The 20,977-nt window shown below is 41.7% G+C and overlaps 1 protein-coding gene and 1 long non-coding RNA gene across 8 annotated transcripts in view; one reads left to right on the top strand and one right to left on the bottom strand.

Moving 5' to 3' along the window:
• The window catches only part of LOC309664556, a 365,050-nt gene that overhangs the window by 84,286 nt on the left and 259,787 nt on the right, over positions 1–20,977 (top strand). The gene's annotated exons all lie outside the window — the stretch shown is intronic.
• AOPEP (aminopeptidase O (putative)) overlaps positions 1–20,977 on the bottom strand; it is a 379,363-nt gene that overhangs the window by 267,528 nt on the left and 90,858 nt on the right. For all 7 annotated transcript variants that reach the window (XM_082469688.1, XM_082469684.1, XM_082469686.1 and 4 more), the window contains exons 4-5: positions 8,927–9,080; positions 1,275–1,520 (exon numbers count right to left, since the gene is read on the bottom strand). In XM_082469688.1, coding sequence (XP_082325814.1) covers positions 1,275–1,520; positions 8,927–9,080 — 400 coding nt within the window. The remainder of the gene's footprint in view (positions 1–1,274; positions 1,521–8,926; positions 9,081–20,977) is intronic.

The following is a 20,977-nucleotide window of genomic DNA, read 5'->3' as shown; positions in this document are numbered from 1 at the left end:
CAAACGACCCTTCCTTTGCCAGTAATTCCACTCAAATTAAGTCCAGCAGACTCTTCAAAGGGACCAAAGAAGACCCCTTGTTAAGACAAATTCTATATATAGACAGCCAAGACAATTACATGAGGCACATAACCAAATATATATAATTATCCAAGTTTTTACATTGCCATCATCTTCATGAATATAGGATAAACATCAGTCTAAATGACCTTCTCAGATCTCCTCAAGGACTAAGACTACCAGCCAGCTTTTAAAAAGTATACGTATGTAGTAAAGATCAAAAGCAAATGTTCTGGTCAGTTCTTTTCTACTCATGGGTTTTACTAAGAATGTGTGCAGCTTTCAGGGAAAACACCACAAATGACAGCTGTTCAAAAGCATAGAAATTAATTGGCAGCAGGAATTTCCTTGACTAATAGGGAAAAACTTAAAGTCACATGTTTCGATGAGCTTATTTTTCCCATCCTTAGTCGAGCATATTCACTGTTAACGATTAAGATTTTCAAACAGAAATATAACCAAGAAAATCCTGAGTACATAACCAAGTAAAACACTGAGTGAAACGCAGTTACCTATTACTGAATGAACAATAGCATTAATGAATGAATTTTAGGCATAAATTACATATAGGAAAAGGTTCAACTTTCAGGTCTTGATTTTCCATAGGAACTAAACTGGGATGACAAAAAGAATAATACGTTTATTATATTAAAAAATAGTAGCAAGACAAGTGACCCCCTTAGCCTTCCCTAGTGAGCCATCTGCTTTGAGCTGTTTTTCTAACAGCGGTGATAGATTTACACTGATTCATCCACAGTCTCTCTGACACAGGGGCTCTCAAGTCATTGCCCTTGTGACCAGTGGTGAGAATGGATGAGACAGCTGGTCGGAATTACGCGAGCAGCCTGTGCTCTAGAACCAAGTTGTGTGACTCTGCCCAGAGCTATGACGTTGGGCTCGTTAGCATTATGCTCTCACCACCTGAGCTAACTAGCCCCTGACTAGCCACAGTCCAACATACACCATCCTGGGGGCACAGTGTGTTCTCAATCCCAGCGACAACGTGAGTGTTTATTCTCAAGGCAACTGAATTGAGCCCGTGACACCCAAAGGCTCATGCATGGTGGAGTATACACACACCGTCCCTCAAGGCAGCAATGAGATGGCCCTTCCAACCTAATCAAACGACGGCTCTGACAGAGCTCAGGGAAAGCAAGAAGTAGTCAAAAAATATGCACAGCATGTTCTCCAGGAGCCACAACAGAACAACGTACCTGGCCATCCCCAGACTCGGAAAGTTGGCAGGGACAATGAGTACATCCAGCCTGGAGAACGGGTGTGTTCCCAGGACAGAGTGTGCTGCGGAGAGGCAGGGAGGGATCAGTGGCAGAAGGGTCTCTTGGCAGGCACCCTTCAGGCACACTGGAGCAAAGACCCGATGAGGAATTATCTCCTGGGTGGTGGCAGAAGCATTCTGGAAGCGGCAGGGGTATTCCATGTGACCACAAACACCAACATACCTGGGAACAACACGAAATAAAGAGATGCGTTTTATTGGTAAATCAGGTTTATTCCTCTTGCCATGGAGATGAGGAACTCTCACAGACACAGACAACTTCTAGGAGACAGTGGCTCTGATGGGCTTATAAGCAAAGCAGTTCATTTTGGTTCTTGGCTTGTCTGTTTCTGCACAGGGGTGGAAAATTACAGGTCAAAATACTTATCAATGTGCTGAATTGACTATTTTCAATCTAAGCTAAGTAAAAGTAGTAAAATCTTCTCTTAGAATAAATAGGGGGAACCTCCAAGATTCAAAATAACAAAACAACCCCCCACCAAAATAAAAAGCAATTTCCTGCCCTCAGAAAGGTGCCTTTCAAATGTCACTACGGGGAAAATCTTCTCCAATTCAGGGACAATTTGCAACTAAGACAGGAACGGACAGTGCAACCAAGTTAAAGATCCCACTCTGAAATGTTCTACAATAAAAGATACAGACTCGGGACTTCCCTGGTGGCACAGTGGTTGGGGGTCTGCCTGCCAATGCAGGGGACACGGGTTCAAGCCCTGGTCCGGGAGGATTCCACGTGCCGCGGAGTGGCTAGGCCCGTGCGCCACAACTATTGAGCCTGAGAGCCACAACTACTGGGCCCGCGTGTCATAACTACCGAAGCCTGCGTGCCTGGAGCCCATGCTCTGCAACGGGAGAAGCCACTGCAGTGAGAGGCCCGTGCACCGCAATGAGGAGTGGCCCCTGCTCACTGCAACTAGAGAAAGCCCTCATGCGCAACAACGAAGACCCAACGCAGCCAAAAATAAATAAATTAAAAAAAAAAGATACAGACTCAGTGATGTATCATGCGAACCAAATGACAAAGCTTTTCAAAAGAATACAATCCATTTTACTGAAAAGTAACCTAGCTGTTCTTTACAAAGGCCATCAAAAGTTGTGCTGTTAAGGAATACAGAGGCACTTTGATACGGTATTTCCCCCAATCCACTTTCAATACAAATTTAACTGAATCAACCTTTTAAGGAAACAGACCAGAGCCCAGCCCATACCATCTGACCACTGCCAGTTATTCTGTCAAAGGTGGAGCTGAAAAAGAATTCCTAGAACCTGACTCAGAGGCCTCAAGAGAACTTATCTACCCAAAGAAACCAACATCAAAGGAAACTCTATTTTTTCACCAGTTAACACATCCTTTATTCAAACAGAATGGAAAGCCTCTCTAATTTAAATTTACAAATTATAATTCTAACCATAGGTGCTTATTAGATTCATACTGAATACTGAAAAACCTTAAAATGCTGTCACATCCCAATAAGGGCAGACTGCAACAATAATTCCTCTCCACGTTTCTGAAGTGCCTTTCACCCATCCAAGGCCAGCACTGCCCAAGGAGATCCACGCAGCTATGGAGATAAGCCTTGCCCTCCACCAGCCTGGGACATAGAACACAGCTTCCAGCACTGATGACACTTCACCACAGTTTAGGGTAAGAGAAATGGGTGGAGACCCATAAAAACTTCTGCCAGGATAAAGTGACAGGAAGAACATCATTATTGACATTGAATGCTAGCCAAAGTCCCTGGATTGATGACCTTGCCTTACAGAGAGTGAGTATAGGTGCCTATAGGTAAACATCTAACTGAAAAGGCTGCAATTGTCCACCTAATGACAAGTACCGTGCTGATGCATCAATTCAGTCAAAGGTTAGAGAATAGTTTGGGGTAGCCAAAGGTATACCCAAAAAAGCCACTTCATTCAAAAGAAAAGGTGAGTTAAATTCTCTCTGGACAGGCATGGCACTAGCCAGGGTAATGAAGGTCATTCCAGTTGGGTGAACTAGCACCATTTTTCATAATCAAAGCCTGGGAGAATATGCAGGACTTTAAGGCAATCTAGCTATAATCAAGCTATGTGAGACCATTAAGGCTCCCAATAAAAATGGAAATGGCATCTGGGAAGCCACACGTGTGTTCCTAACGTGGGGATCAGGAAACCTAGGCTTCAGAGTCTGTTCTCAGACTGGCTACCTGTGACCTGAGGCAAGCAACTCAGTATCTGGGGCCTCTTTTTTCCTCATCTCTAACATGGTCTCACGAAAGTGGCTGCTGGGGGGAGGGGAGGAGTTGATTGGAAGGGCGTGTGAGGGAACTCACGGGGGTGATAGAGCGTTCTCTGTCTGGGTTAGGGTACATACAATCATCAAAAGCTCATCAAGCCAAACACTTAAGATCCATGCATTCTGTTGTATGTTAATTATGCTTTAATTAAAAACAAACAGAAAACCTAAAATGGTTCCTAAGATTTCTTCTAGATCTGTGATTCCATGACCATCCGCCACAGAAGCCCCTCTTCATACAACAGCCACGTTCCTGAAGCAGTGAGGCAACACTGTCCTTGCACAGAGTCAAGAATAGTCTCCCACAGAACCAGTATTAACACAAAGATGCTGTATCTTCCTTTCACACTAACCTTCAGTTATTAATCTCTGTATGTGTGCCTGCTCCAATATACTCTCAATACCAACAAATCAAGCATTTGTAAATACCTCTTCCTTGTGCCCAGACTTGTAACCAGAGTAAATATATTAATAGTACAGATTATTAATAATACTCGATTGTTAATTAATAATCTGTAATACTAACTATAATAAGAATAAACAATAATAACTCCTACCACAACTGCTACTGAACATTTACTATGTGCCAAGCACTGTTCTGAACACTTTATATACATTATCCCAATTAATCCACACAACATTCCTAAAGAGTAAGAACTATTCTTTTCATCACATCGTGAACCATCATAAGCTCCTCGCTGCTGACCCTCCTTCTCTACATACTTCATGATGCTTCTTGAGTTAACGGGGATCCTGGATTTTTTTCGAAGCTGAGCTCAGCTGGTCTGTGGTTCCCTGACTTCCTGCTCTCCTTGTAGTTACTGCCCATTAGTGGGCAAGAGTGGGAAGAACTGGTGAAATACATGTTAGGCTAGTAAATGATGGGAACCTGATCACTGGTTCCCTCTCATACAATTTCTAGGCTGAAATTATTTTATAAGAGGTCCTTCCAAGGAGTAAGAGTGACCGTGTTTTACTCATAATCACAAGACTGAAAACTGTCAGGAAGTTCTCCTTCAGCCATCCTCTTGTTTCGAGAAGGTTCTGAACTAGAACCACCTGACACAAATGTTTCCCTGTCATAGGTTCAAAAGGAATGGCTAGAAAAGTCTCCCTTGGGAACGCATAGCCTTTACTCACAAACCCCTTCCTCGGTTCAACCTGACAATTTAGTAAATATTACCAGCATCCTTGCTCTATTCAAGGCACCTCAGAGGATGCTGCCGTGTACACACGTATGAATAAATCTCCAACCCTATCTGTGAGGAGCTTTTTCTCTTGGGAGAAAAAATTTTAAATTCTGAAAGGTACAGTGACACAGTTTACACAATTTATTAACGTATTTCAGCAAGCAGATTAGATGCTTGCTTACCGTAAAAATCACGAGTGTTCAAAATGCCAGCACCAGCCCCCAATGAATTGCTGACAATGATGTCGATATATACAGTGATGTAGTAGTGTCTGGAAGCTGGATGCATTTTCTCAGGGCATTCAGTACATTGCAAAGCAAATTGAGAGGGGTGCAATAAGAGACAGAAAGCCGAAATACCTTGAGGGAGCAAGGGCTGGAGAAATCAAACCAAGCCAGAAAGATATGGAAAGGCTTCTCTCATAGTGAAGGGTGTACTGGAAATTGGCATTTCTTCCTATGATTTATATATATGTATAATATGTTATATATATATATATTATTCCTTCTTTTCCAGACTCTCAAAAGAGATAGAAACAGCATTCATCCTCCAAGGTCCACAAGGGAAATTTTCATCGCCTTTACAACTCTAAAGAAGACCTCTTCCCCTACCAAGTCTTCCCTTCTTTAGAATGAACAGCCTCAATGCCTTTTCTTCTCTGGGTTGCCTGCTTTCCATGCTTTCAATCATTTTTCCTGAGTCCTCTGAACTTTATTCAAGTTTCCATGTCGTGCTTAAACTGTATGGCCCCCAAGTGAAGACAATGCTTTAACAAAGGCCTTTTGAGAGGTTAAACATAACACAAAGATTCCCCTGTGGCTGGAGAAGGTTATACTGCAGCCAAAGAAAATTGATAAACTTTCAAAAGTTTACCTAAGTGCCTGTTAACTAACGTATTTGCTCACCCAGAATGGGCTAGAGCATGTGTGGAACTGGAGCTGGAAGAGAGAAGGCTCTTCCGATAATTTAGGCCACATGAACAGTGATCAAAAGTTCAGTGACCAATACTTTGGCCAGATTTCTGGGACCCAGATGAACACTTCAGGCAAATGCAAGCCTGTGGTATATAAGGCCCCTGTATATGTTACATTTACATGAATTGAACTGGCGGTCTTAGGAAGGTTTGAAGTAGAAAAGGGCAGTGTGGCGGGGGTGGGGTGTTGCGGGGGGGAGCCAAGGGGACCAGATGTGAACATAACCAAAAACACCACTGCGGTTGGCACTTCAGAGCACCTCTGTTGGCAAACTTAGCATGGAGCCAAAGATTTAATGGATAAAAACACAAAGCCACCCTTTGATGACTAAAGACAGCACACATAAAGCACGCAGCCAGGGAAGGATTAAGCAAATGTAAGCTACTAATTTATCAGCAGTACATTTTTGATGGACAAGCACAGTGATAAACGGAGGGAAAACTTAGTCATAGCATGTCAGACATGGAAGGGCGTGCGGGAGGGCCTCCATTCCGCAGGCCCTCGTTTCCATACAAGGACATGCTTCCCCGGAGTGGCACCCTTGACCTCTCTCCACAGCTGATCAGACTGGCTTGCCACTCTGGGCTTTCTCTTGTTTAATCCGCTTGCCCACAGAGGGGTTACTTTTGGCTGTTAGGCAGTCTGTGTGCATCTGCGTTGTGGAGGCTGGCAGAGGTCCAGCTGGGTGGGTCACTGGGTGGGTGGGTAAGTTTGTCTAAATTGGAAATGAAGTACTAGAAAGCCCACTGAAACTGTGCACCTGAACACTCCCTCCGTCCAGCTTCTGTCAACCAAAAAAACCTTTATTTTGCTCTCCTTCTGTCTGTTTCTCAATTGGTTCTGAGTCAGGAGGACAAAAGAGGAAACAGATTTACCCCTTCCCCTATACCCCAGTAGGAATTTCCGATACCATCTCTTCCCAGAATCCCCACTCGATCTGTCCATATCCTGCTCCCATCACAATTATGGGTGCAAGAAGAGTGAAAAGCCATTGCAGTTACTTCTGGGCAGCAAAGAGCACACACGAGAAATGGCTGCTGCCCACTCCCCCACCTCGTGTCTCTGGGAATATGGCTAGAAGGACAAAATAACAAATTTCTATCTTTGCTTTCGCCTCTCTTCCTAAGGCGCACATTTTTCAGTGCACACCTCCCCTAAGAGTCAATGAGTCCTGAGGGTGTAGATGAAGAGCACAGTGCTTCTTTACCACAAAGAATCTGAGAACCCCGAACAAAGTCTTTATTCTACAGAGAAGGGAAGTATGGCTTGCCCAAAGAGACATACCCAATCAGTAGAAATGGCACCTTCAGCCTCAAAGGCAATGCTCTCAACTTCTGTTTTCTATTCCAACATGACAGATTCCAATCAACAACTGTGGCCCAATCATGGTGCTGATTCTCCAGGTGGGAAGGTTGATCAGACTCCAGGTGAGGTATGGATGTTACATAGAGTTTTTAAAAGTCTCCAGGCAAGATTCTGAATCACCTGTCTAGGGGGTCAAGCCCAGATGTGAATCTGGGCATTGTAACTCAGTAGGGTTATGAACATGAACAAGTTGCTGTCTGAAGCTTCAGTATCTTTATGTGAAAAATGGAGATAATAAGGCCTATCTAACTTATAGGTTTATCCTCAGAACTAACTGAGATGACATTTAGATCAAGACTTTCCCTGACTGACACATCCAGTGGCTTCTGTATCAATTCAGGATAGGCTAGGATATGCTGCAGTAAGAAATAGCCCCAGTGTTTCAGTGGCTTAACGGAAAAACAAGGTTATTTCTCACTCATACCAAGTGCACTGTGAATCCAAGTGACTCTCCAGGGCACCTGTCCTCCCCACTCAGAAGTCTAGGCTGCCTGCAACTGCAAAGTGAGGCCTACTCTGTGATCTCAGTAACAAGGGAAGAGAGCATCGGAGGGTTGCACATGCAGTTAAATGTTCCCATGTGAAAGCAGCATGTCACTTCTGTCCACAATTCTCTTCTTCCCTCAAGAGTGCATAAGTAAAATCCAATAAGCAATCTAGGATCCTCTATATAGCTCAGGGCTGACAGTCCAAAATAGGCAAGTTACTGAGTAGGAAGTAGAAATTACTTCCCTTCCTCCAAAAAGTAAATGCGGGCAATAAGTCACGCCTATGTTAAGAGAGGCCTCAATGGCTTTATCTCCTAAGGATACCAACCACTGCTGTCACTGTGGTAAGAATGAAAGCAACATAGCAAAAAAAAAACAAAAGGAATTTGCACTAAGAGTGTATCTTAGTTGGTTTTCAAGGATGAACTAAGCATCTGTCTCATTACTCTCCACCAAAAGGTACTGACTTAGTGACTTTCTGTAAACAGGAAAAAAGATTAAACTGAGGTGGCTGTCAAAGTCCTAGGAATAAAGCATGATGCAACAATGCACAATGAGCTCACTTCTGTGCCGCATATGTGCATTCTCCTCCTTATTGGCTCTGAAAACTAGAAATAGGTGAATGCCTCGGGAGGCTGCAAGTAAATATCCAAGGGCCTATACTAATTTTTAAAAACTTTAAACCGATTTTCTCTCATCCACCCTGAAAAAGAAGACATTGCTGCTGAAGTTAACAGAGTCCTGACCCAGCAAGATTCTCATAACCCAATGGCTGTCTGACAGCTTCCTCATGTCCTGTGCTCCTAAGGAGGCTGACTCCCCCCCACGTTTGTAGGGCTGCACCTACAAACGCATTGCTAATAGCAGTCATGGAATCAAAACAGCAGAGTGGCCTACAAGGTAGTCCATCAGACAAGCAACTTCTTTCTATTAAGTTGTGTTTTTGAACAAGTAAGTACTGAAAACCAAAGTTAAAAGGTGTAGAAGGAAAGTATTGAATCTGAAGATTCTGTTGACTTAATGAAACACATAAAAATGTTTCACCTGACTACACAGAGGATTTCATATATATTTCTTTTCTCTTTCTTTCTGCATAAACAATATGCCCACATTTCTGCCTCTCAACTCTCTTTCTCTCCCAGCAGGGCTTTTCCTGCTTTGATTAATCATATTTTGGTTTAATTTCTCAGCAGGAATGACTCACATTCCCAGTGCTTGGAATAAATGCATCATACTGCTCCCTCAAGTGTTTGTTTTTCAGCAAGTTCCCAAGTACAAACCTGAAGTCAGCCTCGAAAGGTGAGAAGGATCTCTCTGTCGCCAGATCATTTGATGAGCAGATCTCTGGCTTCGTTTCTGTCCAGGATCCTACTGCAATTGTGAAGGTGGAGGCTGGCATTGGCATGGTTACGTAGTAATGCCAACTTGAGTATCCTATAAACAGAAAGAGAAAAACATAATGAGGCCAATGTATGGTCCTAGACCTTACTCTGTAATTTTTCTCTTCAGTCACTTGAAGAGCTTGTGTGCTAAGTTGGGATGAGCTAATTCTTGGAGGTGGGTCATGTCAACTGTGGGGGCATTAGTCTAGGTCTCAGGGAAAGCAAAACAGGGATGATGGATTCAAGACAGCCAAGGAGATCTGGATCTCTTCCGGGGATCAGTTTGAAGCCCTTCAAGTGAGGCTATAAATGAAGGGTGGTTGAGGTGGCCACTAATAGCCGCAAATGCATAAGGACAGAGGTTGTATGCTGCTATGGAGTCAAGAACATGGCTCATCCGTATTGCCTAGCACGGTGCTTGGCATAAAAAAGAAGATGCTGTGTTGAATGAATGAATGAATGCTTGAATGAACAAATGAATGATCGCTTCTGTGCTGCCAAACTACTTTGTCTAAATTCAGTTCACGTCAATCTAAAATGCATATAGTAAAAAACAATGAGACTAGGGAAGGAAAGTACCTGGATTTTAGTCCCAACCCTGAAACTACTTATCTATGGAAGTTCAGTCTTATCCCTCATTCTTTTTATCTGTTAATGTTTTGGGGTGATCCCAATTCCTCATTAAGCAGATTTAAAACAGGTCTACAGAGGTTCAGGGGAGCCAAGGACTCCCAGCTAGTTTGTAACAGGGCTGGAATTTGTAGCTGGGGCTCCCTACCACAGCCAAAGGTATACCCTCCACTTAGTCCAAACCATAAAGAAGGTTTTTTAACCAAAGGAACAAATGACTAGATAACTTATAACACTATGCTTCCTTTCTTCTAAGATGGGAAAATGATTTTAATGTTACTGAAATCTCAATGTATCGCTCAACCTGATTTAATATATTATTTTTTCTGAGCATCTGCTATAAATTAATAGTGTGTCTTCAGGGATTTGGTATCACCTCACATCATGGAACACAGTTCTCCACTCTTCATGTTCCCATGGGGGGAACTTCCACTAGAGTAACACCCCTAGCCTCTCTTTCCACCCCTTACTGACTCCTTTCGAGGAGCTATTCTTTTCTTTCTTGTTTTAAGTTTTTGAGGGTTAAACACTTATAGAGTGGCCTGTGGTCATCCAACCTGGTCAATGAGTGAATAAGGTGTCAAATTCAGTGTAGAAATATTACCATGCCTATATTGACCAGCAGACCTCTAATGACATTTTTCAAAGTGCTTTACCAGTAAAAATCAGTAATAGGTTAGATTTTGCTCTCCATATGCTTGCATTTCTGTCTCTCAACTAATTCTGAACTTTGGAAGGTTAGTGGGGTCATTATTTATTACCCTCTGAAACTCTACCAACTTAGATCCAAAGAAATACATGACAGAACTTCTCTGATAAAAGACAAAATTTTAAATAGGGAACAAAGACAAAATAAACATGATAGCAAGTTTGAATAAATATGATATGATGTCACGTTTAGAAGCTATTAGAGGAGATACTTGAAGAAGAAATGTAGAAGGGCATGCCGCTGGAAACCCATCACAGAGGCAGCCGTTCTCTCAAACTTGCTTGTAAGTTTGATCCTGGTTCTAGAATCAGAATGGCCACTCTTGAGATCACTTCCTCCACAGCTGACTAAGAAGCTGAAGGTATGCTCCTCTTTAAAGAGACAACCAAATCCAGTGATGCTGGAGACAATCTGATGACGTGTGTAGCTTCTACTGGGCTTGAAGGAAAACCACAGCTTTAAAGAAAATGGCTGCTGTGATCCCAAGCCAGTAAGAAGAAGGCAGAGACAATCCCAGCAGTCTTGACAAAAACCTGACATGGATCTGACATGACATGCTGTACTGCACCCGCCTCCCTAATGTTTCTACTTTCTCATAACTACGTCACTCGCAGCCTGATGCCTCCCTGTAGCTGCTCCATGAAGAACTTCAATTTGGACTGAACAACACAATGAGAGCTGGCACAAGTTGGGTGGGGGGAGGTGGAGATAGAAGAAGAGGAAAGAAGGTATGGGTAAAGAACTAAATGTTTTGAATATCCTAGGTTTAAAAGAGAAATTTTAAATAACAAGACTCTCTTGGTCAAAGGGCTGTGGTCTGGTCATTCTTTCTCTGAAACATATCTTGGAGTGTTTAACATGGGCCATTGAACCTTCCTTTTAAAACTTCAGACTCTTGAGGGTTCAGTAAATAAACAGTAAATAAATAAATAGTGAGAATTTCAGGTAAAAATGGAAGATTGAACACTTATCTGATAAGGAGTTAATATCCAAAATACATAAGGAACTCATACAACTCAATAGCAAGAAAACATATAATCCTAGTTAAAAAATGGGTAAAGGACCTAAATTGCTTTCTCCCAAAACCAAATTAAAGGACAGTAAAAGGATTTTTTTAAAGGCTTAAACCAAAAGGAACAAGGAGAAAGAATAGGAGACAATTACCGCAAAATATTGGAAGCCAGAATGCAGGTGGGAAGAGTGGCGAATGACATGGCAGCCCTGAATCCTAAGTTAGCTGTGGGAAAGACAAGATTCACCACATTTTATCCCCCAGATGCCCCCAAAAGGCTGGGAGTAGAAGAAGTACTAAACTAAGCAGCAGGACAGGCTGGATAACTAAGAAGGGCTCAGATCCCTGGATGGCTTCCCTTACTCCTCACACCTGGACTATCTGCCCACAACGGCCCCCCCCGCCCCCCCCCCCCGCCACACACACACACACACCAGCAAATAACTGGAGGTTTATTTTCTAGAGAATAAAAGAGAGGGCCTCTAGGGGGAGAATGGCATAGTTGAAGGCAAACTGAATGGGATTAGATGAACATATGTATATCAGATACTGAGACCACCAGCTATTTCCCCTTATTTGGTTCCCAAAATGCTGACAACCAGGTTTTTACCTCCAGGCAGGAAAATGAAAAAACCTGACCAACCCAAGAGAAGGATATTGACATTGGAGGTTCCCTATGATCAGCATATGATGAAACTTACAGATGACAAGCCTTATGTATTCACTCCGTGCTCCAATCAGCATTTTAGTTCCCTACCCCCAAACACCTACAGACAAATCAAGGACCTTCAGGCATCTTTAGAAAGCCCCTAATGCAAACGTGAGAGACCAAAACAAACAGAAACAAGCAACCTGGAGGACAGTGACCAAGCAAGGAGAAGAAAACTTCAAAAAACACCAAACAGATACACACTGAAAGTTCAGAGAATTTACTGCAGTGCTGAAACAAGAACAGTAAAAGATTTAAAAAGAGGACTTGAAAGTAAAGAGAATTAAGGATAGAAGGAAAGAAGAAAATTAAAAGGAGTAAGATGGGATATAAAGCTGAGGAAATCTCCCTAGAAAGAAAAAAAAGACAAAAACATGAGGAAAAAATAGAAGAGCAGTTCAGAAGGTCCAATATCCAAGTAATAGAAGCTCCAGAAAAAAGACAACAGAGGAAATAGAAGGGAGAAAATCGTCAGCTAAGAAATTCGAGAAAATTTCCCCAAAGTTAAGGGACCACGAGTTTTCAGATTGAAAGGGCACACAATACCCAGGACACTGGATACAAATCCAGCCTCATCATGATGCATCATTATGAAATTTAGAACCCTGAGGATAAAGACAAGATCCTACAAGCTTCCAAAAAGAGAGAGAAAACAAAAATCACATACAATAAGGACATTTTCAGACACGTAAAGTTTCAAAAAAAATTCACCTCCCACACATTCTATTCTCTGGAAGCTACTAGAGTACGTAAAATATGCTTCAAAAGGAGGTAGTAAACCAAGAGCAAGACAGATGATCCAACACAAGAGAGACACAAAGGGAACCTGTAGAATAAAGTCTACTTCTGGGTATATACCTGAAGGAAATGAAATCACTTATCTCGAAGATAGATGCACCCCATGTTCGTTGCAGAATTATTCATAATAGCCAAGACATGGAAACAACCTAAGCCCCAAATGACAGAGGAATGGATAGAGAAAACCTGATACACACATGCACGTACAGAGGAATATTATTCATTCATAAAAAAAGAAGAAAATTCTGCCATTTGCAACAACATGGATGTACCTTGATGGCATTATGCTAAGTGAAATAAATCAGACAGAAAAAGACAAATACTGTACGACCTCACTTACATGTGGAATCTAACAGAAAAAAAAAAAAAAATCATAGAAAGAGAAAGTAGATTGGTGGCTGCCGAGGCTGGTAGGTAGAGGGCAGTTGCGGGGGAAATGGGTGAACGCGTTCAAAGGGTACTAACCTCCAGTTATAAGATGAATCAGTTCTGAGGATGTAATGTACAGCATGGTGACTACAGTTAACAATATTGTACACTTGAAAGTTGCTAAGAGAGTAGATCTTAAAGGTCCTCACCACACACACACACACACACACACACACACACATATATATATCTCTATATATATCTATAGAGATAGAGATAGAGATAGAGATAGAGATATAGAGAGAGACCTTATTGAGGTCATTTTGCAATATATACATATATCAAATTATCACACTGAACATCTTAAACTTACATAATGTTACATGTCAATTATATCTCAATAAAGCTTAGGGGGGAAAAAAGAATGAAACACTATGCACAGTAGGCTTTCTCCCTACCTTCTGCTTTGAACTTTTGAGCTGTTTTTTTTGCTGCCCCTCTAGTTCTTGTACCATCCATCTAGCACAGGGACAAGATGAGACTTGTGGAAATAGCAGGAATTGAAACTACTTTCAAGAAAGAACACTGCTAATGGAATAAGAGGTATCTGTTAGATGCCTGCACATGGTCATGGAGAATGCACACAGAGTGCCCAATCACACCATGTCCCAGCACCTTTATCAGAATGTCTGTACCCTCAAGGTGACGTGGGGAGGGCACTGAAAGCCACAGAGGGGTGTGGCCGGGGACTGGAATGAGATTAGCAATTTTAAAAAGTCAGAAACCTTAAAATGACCTAGAGTTTGGGAGTGAGATAGCAAAAGCGATCACAGAACCTGAGGGAAGTCCAGCAAAAGTATTTTAGAGCTGCCATGCTCTCTCCACAGTCCTCTCAGGAAGTTAAATAATAGAAAGAAAAGGATTTGAGGGGGAAAGGTGTTGAAAACATCCCCCAAACCCATATTCTAAACGTTCAAAATGATTTTCTCCTATACAGCCCTCAAGACTTTTTTATTTTTTTAGATTTCTCTACTTAGTGGCGCTCATATGGAAGAAACTGTTTCATACTTCAGGCTTTTAAAGTAAAAAAGTTTTCTAGGCTACCAAGCAAGTCAAATAGGGGCAGATCATCACTAAGCTGGGCCACATAAGAACTGGCCAGGAACCCACTTCCCAAAGACCCTAGCTGGACTCTTCTCAGAAGCTTTTCAAAGGTCCAGTCCAGTGGGCTTCTTGCCTGACCCTGGGTAAATCTGGAGCCAGTGCTGCGACAACTGAATGCTTCCAGGGCTCTTGGGAGGCTCTTGCTAGTTCATCACTATGAGGGCCTGTCTAGTATCCTCATTTGGTAGCAAAGTCTCTTTTGGGTTGGCTGTTCACGGATTATTCCACTGAGTCCAATCTTGCATGAAGACAGCCCACTGCTACAGGGAGGTAGCTGCTCAGGGAATACCTGACCTCACCTCAAACCAGACTGCAAAAAAATGCAAATAACAAGGTGGGAATACTGCCCCCAGAAAGCAGAGCATGCATTCCAAAGATGAAGAGAAATAATTTCTGCATTATCTATTGTTTGGGATAAGTCGACCTTGCAAGGAGAATTGACGAGAGTTTATTTCTCTTGAATATATCCACTGACTGAGTTCCAGCTCTGGAATCTGATTGCAAGGGTTCAATTCCCTGATCCACACTCACCAGTCTGGGCACATTGCTTAATCTCTCCATGCATCAGTTTCCTCATCTATAACAAGGGAATAATCACAGTCTCTACCTCACAGCATTATGTGAGGAGGATTAAGTTAGATAACATATATATTGATAGAAATCTCTAGGCATAGTAATTGGCACATAGTAAGTGCTGAAGAAATGTTAACTGCTGTCATCTTTACAGCTGCCTCCCCCTGTTGCTTGGGCTGACTTTCTGGAGGCAGAGACTGAGAATGTCGAAGGTATGGCTGCCACATGTGCACTGAAGCCTGTGGCCCGATGAGGCCCACATATGGGGTTTAAGGTTGAATGGCATTAAAACACTGTGCACACAAAGCGATCCATTTAAAGGAGAATGACAGCCCAAAGGGGGCATCCTGTATGACTTCATATAGAATGGGCCATTTGGAGACTATTTAAATGGTGTTTACTTTAAATGAGCCATCCTCGATGAAATAGACAGTGAATGCCTTCATTTTCCTTTTTGATTCAATCCACTTGCCCTAGACTCCCTTGCTACACCAGCTGCAAAGCAAAGAGAACATGCTGTGCTTGAATTAACCCAGAGTTTTTCCTCTGCAGATGATTTCACGGCCAGGCCAGGATTCATTAGCAAGACGCGCGGGGAGAGGGGCGGTAGGAAGGGGCCCAGAGGAAGAGGCGCTCCCTAACTGTGCAGGCTTGAGCCAGTTCGCCTCCCTTCTGGGCCTCCTCAGAAAGTTCCTGAAAGCCTCTACGCCACCTACTCTAATTGGAACGTGTTTAGGAGAGAAAATTCTTATACTTCAATTGTCTCACTAGTAAGACAGATTAAACAAATATTGTTCTTATAATCGTGCTAGCAGCTGCTACAAGATCCAAATAGACATTTCATCTTCAAAACAGGACTGAAATTTTCCTTAAAGATGATTGTGTGTTTTGCAAGTACGATAAGAATTTGAGATGGGTAATTTTTCAAATTGTAAGTTTTGAAAATCCTTATAACTACAGAGTGTTAAAACAATTACCTTAATTATTTTCTTCATATACTACTCTTAAAAACTGTCTTATGAATTGTCTTGAAGATTCTGTCTTTCAGGGGAGGAAAAGTGGAGAGGAAAAAAGGAAGGACATGATGGAGTATTCCGTTCATGGGAGGAGAGAGAACTTTTTATGCTAAACCTGTGAAAAACTTTGCTAATTATCTGAGGCAACTGTTCTTACAAAAAGAAAAAAAATTTAAGGAAAAAAAAAATCAAGATACCGTAGTTATTTCTACACATCGATCATGCCTGCTAATAGTAAATTAAATACAAAATTTATGCAACATCATTGTACTATTCTTAGGGGAGTCTTGGACATACTCACTCAACTCACACTAAAGGCACAGCCACACCACACACAAACACTCTGCTTCCACAGAGGCAAAAGCAGATGATTTATCTTTGCAAAGTTAAGCATCTCACAAAATTTCTTGTTTTTAAAGAGTTATTGTTTAACTGAAAATTAAAACAGGCACTTAAATTCTCCCTATTTAAAGCATCCACTTTGTCTTTTAAACTCTTCTGTAGGTTAGACAAACAGCATGAAGCAATTGGAAACACCAAATTGATACATGCTTTTATTTACATAAATTTCTTTACTCAATTCTTCTGTAGTGCCTGCTTCTTTCCTACCTCAAGCTTGTTTCTTTCTCTAGCCACTATTCTTAATTTCAGAACTTCCTGCCCAAACTAGTCCATATGTCAAGCTATTTCATTATTTTGGAACATCTTTGTATTACAAATTTAAAATGCTTGATGGTATATATAAGAGCATGTATATATAGGAATATGAATTTATAAGTGTATATAGACACACTATATATAATGTTTTTATTATATATTTTTATATATTTATTATAATAAATGTAATAGACACATAACAAGGTAGGTAAAGCTCCCAGTTTGGGTTGCTCTTCCTCTTTTGGCTTCTTTCTCTAGTGCTTGGGGCTTTCAGCAAACCCCAGCTTTTTTCTTTCACTACTTTTTAGATGCTGAGTCTACACGTTCTGGTTTTATGAGCTAGTGCCACCCTCCTGAATACCCATGGCATGACTGTCTTTTGTTAGTCCTTTCCCGCTGTTGCTCAAGGGCGAGAACTGGCACCAGAACAAAGGAGACAGTAAGACGCCCTGGGCTGGTATGCACCAGCACTGCCTGACCAGGGCCATGTGCCAGATCATGCCACCACTTCTCAGGCACTGATGCCACCCGGCAAGGCTTCAGGTTTCCTTTCCTGGCAACATGGTACTGCTTGTGGCACAGGAGACCCAGGAGAGAATGACCTTCAACATCATTCCCGTGAACCAGGTAGAAGAGTGCCACCTACTGAACCCAGAACACAAGCACCTCCACAGGTTTTGAGGTTTTCCCTCGTGGCTAATGGAATACCTAAAGGAATACATTTCACCAGGCTTGTTATGCCAAAGTCTCACCTGCACTCTGGCCTACGCTGTGGATAACCTAGTTCCCCTTAAACTTAAATACAAAGTGGATCAGCAAACTGGACACCAAATCATTCTGTGCCAGATGGTCACAAGTGTGCTTTACTACTTTACTCACTTGAGAAAACTCATGAATGTCAAGCCTAAAACAAAAATCCAGGGGCCTTCCCTGGTGGCTCAGTGGTTGAGAATCCACCTGCCAATGCAGGGGACACGGGTTCAAGCCCTGGTCCGGGAAGATCCCACATGACGCGGAGCAACTAAGCCCGTGCACCACAACTACTGAGCCTGTGCTCTACAGCCCGTGAGCCACAACTACTGAGCCCACATGCCGCAACTACTCAAGCCCACGCGCCTACAGCCCGCACGTACTCCGCAATGAGAAGCCACCGCAATGAGAAGCCCGCACACTGCAACGAAGAGTAGCCCCCGCTCGCCACTACTAGAGAAAGCCCGTACGCAGCAGCTAAGACCCAACACAGCCAAAAATAAATTTAAAAAAAAATCCATAGCAACAAGAATGGGTATACACATGCCTGCCGGAATCATCATTATCCAAAAGAAAGCACGATGACTTCCCCGTTTGCCAAATATGGTAAGTGCAACGCTAGGAGGGCAAGCAAGAACTAGACAAAAAGCGAATCACAAACAAAAGAATGAACTGACAAAGATTTGGAAAGTGCAAGGCATTATGTGAGACCTTATGAGGGATGTAACAGAGCAGAACAGTCCTCAATCAACAGTAGCTTTCTAAAGAGAAAAGATGCATTCACTCTGTAGTCCTACCCCTTGAAACACATGTATGTATACTAGCCCAGAATAAAGTTTCCTCAGTTCAAGAAACAAGGAACTCTCTCTACTTTGCATTCTCTCTTTGTGAAAACACTTAATCATAACCATTCCTAATGTCTTTTAATTTACCATTTCCTTATACGTAATTCCTGGTCTCACACTGTGGAAGCAGTCTAAATAGTAGTAGTGCTCATTTTGAGCCATCAAGAGGAAAGAAAAGTTGGCTTTCAATTGCACACAGGAGGGTCTGAACCCTGAAATCTTGGCTTTTCCCTGGAATTTCCCACACGAAATCAAGAGAGAGAATGTCAGGGAGCTGGTCAATTGGGCAGGCCAGAGAGTAGCATTTTGCCCAGGATGAGGTAATGTCTACAGTCTCCTACTTTTGCATAGAAAAATGAAATCAGATCCTAAGCAAGGGCACAAATAGTTTTTAACACCTTTCACTTGTTCATATGCTTTTTCTCCTACATTTGGAAGGAGCTTAAATTAGTCAGTCTTGTTCATTTACTTGAGGCTTCCCATGAAAAACATAAGTGTAATGTTTTAATTTTCTAGGAAGTAGATACTAAATTAGACTCCGTGAAAATAAAACAAAATTAAACAACAACAACAAAATTACCAAACTGGGGGAAATAAGAATGTACTACACCAATTTTTTCCTTTTAAAATATACTGAGCCTGGAGAAAAGGCATAAACTCTAATCAGAAGCAAAACTAAAGGAATGACCCTGAAATCACTTTTGTTACTATCAGTAGTGATTTTAAATGCTTCTTCCATGAACCTATTACTTCTGTCTGATTACAGAGAACACATTTATTCAACAAATAGGTATTGAGCACCTACTATATACAAAACACTGTACTGGACACTGGGTCTCTGTGCTTAATAGTTTAGCTACATTTTGGCAGGGAATATAGGCCGACAATAACACACAGGCTAACATTTCTGTCTGCCCAAATGACATGATGCTGGGGAAGTTATATAATAAAGGAGCTAAATAAGTCAATCTAAATCTATGGCCTTGACTTAGCCTTATTGAGAAAAAGGATAGTGATTTCTCAGCTACTAAGATTCTTATGATGGTCATCACACTACCGTCTAAACCATTAGCCTTCTTCTTAAAAATAGCCAGGAGGAATGATTTCCCTCATGTAGTGAGAACTCGGAGGTCCGTCGTCTGATTTCCGTCCCCTGCCCAAGGGTTGTTATCATTTCTGTCGCTATTATCTGCCTCATTACATTATGCTGCTCCCAGGTGCTTTTCTTCTTTCGGGAAATCAGCTGGTGCCTGGCAAATGTACTAATCAGGTTGACGTGTCACTGTGATGGAAACAGTGACTTGCGGGTTGGGTTTTGCTTCTCATGTTTTCAATGATAGCTCCTCGTTTTAAAGGGCATTGTGCACAACAGAGTGGAGGTCCTATGAGACCAATCTACCAGTCTAGAAAACATGACTTGGAAAGGAAGTAGTAGCATCTTGTATCCACATACCCTTTTTCTCTAAGGAGTGCAGACACATTTGGAGATATTATTCCATCCTCAGAACAGCCATTTTGGGCCTGGCAAAGAGCATTGTTAATACGCTTGCCTGATTGTCCTCTGATAAACCCCAGCTGTGGGCTGCAGGAGGCGTGCAGTATTAAGCATAAAGTTCTTTCTTCTGGTGTGGCTCTATCCTCTCTCAGTTTGAATTGGTAAAGTCTGCTCTGTGGTATCATATAAAGTTGTATATAAGCAAATCCTAATTAGCATCTACTTTATTATAACTATGCCCTGAATTGGAAATTCGGGAAAAAAAATCCACAGATACACTGTTGGAGGTATGAACATTTTCCATGAAAATGTTAAAGTCAATTCTGGTTTTAATTTTTGATGGTAATCTTCAAATAGATAGGTAAACAGACAGATGTTGAAAGGATCAGAAGACTTTTTTCTGTGAAGGGCTAGTTAGTAAATATTTTAGCCTTTGCAGGCTATGCAGTCTTTGTTGCAACTGTTTAACTCTGCCATTGCAGCACCAAATCAGCCATAGACAATGGTTGTATTTCAATAAAACTTTATTTACAAAAACAGGCAGTAGACTGGATTTGGCCAAAGGGCTGGATTATCCAGATACAAATGAGTCCTGACAAACAATTTCAGAGTTCACATCTGCAGTAGTGTCTATGATTGCACAGGGACATGTAGCACTGCTTTAATTATTGAGAGATAATGAGAAAAGAACATAAGAATGATGCTTTTGGGGAGTAAAGGCTAAATGACATCACGGCATGCTGTGTAAGCAAAAGCTTCACAGCATATGGAAGAAAAGTGGTGCAGAATAAGATCATCATGTGGCTCAGGGTAGAACAGGCACAACGACCTCAAGAGAACCTTCATGGAGCTGTCAGCACCACATTCATATTGTAAGGGGCAGCTTCATTTCAGGAAAATAATAATCTTTTACAATAAACTGAAGTTGTCCATTTGAATTTCATTGATTTAGTGGTTTGGTCTGCATTTAATTTAGACTTTTTTTGGTGTTTTAGATGTGTAAGAGTATAGGAATACAAAATTGTTTGGCAGGATTTATTTATATCAGGATAATCCAGCCCCCTGGCCAAATCCAGTCTACTGCCTGTTTTTGTAAATAAGCATACATTTATAGTTTTAAAGATATCATTCTAATACAAATAACTTCAGTCAACCCTGGTGAATCATGAGGTTTTTTCCCTCTGACAAGAAAAGCAATGCTTAAGTTTGAGAAACACTGCCA

This window comes from Balaenoptera physalus (assembly GCF_965194825.1).
Source record: "Balaenoptera physalus genome assembly, chromosome: 7".
Taxonomy (NCBI): Eukaryota; Metazoa; Chordata; class Mammalia; order Artiodactyla; family Balaenopteridae; genus Balaenoptera; species Balaenoptera physalus.
The sequence above is the reverse complement of the archived record's forward strand: the minus strand, read 5'-3'. Positions and strand labels throughout refer to the sequence as shown.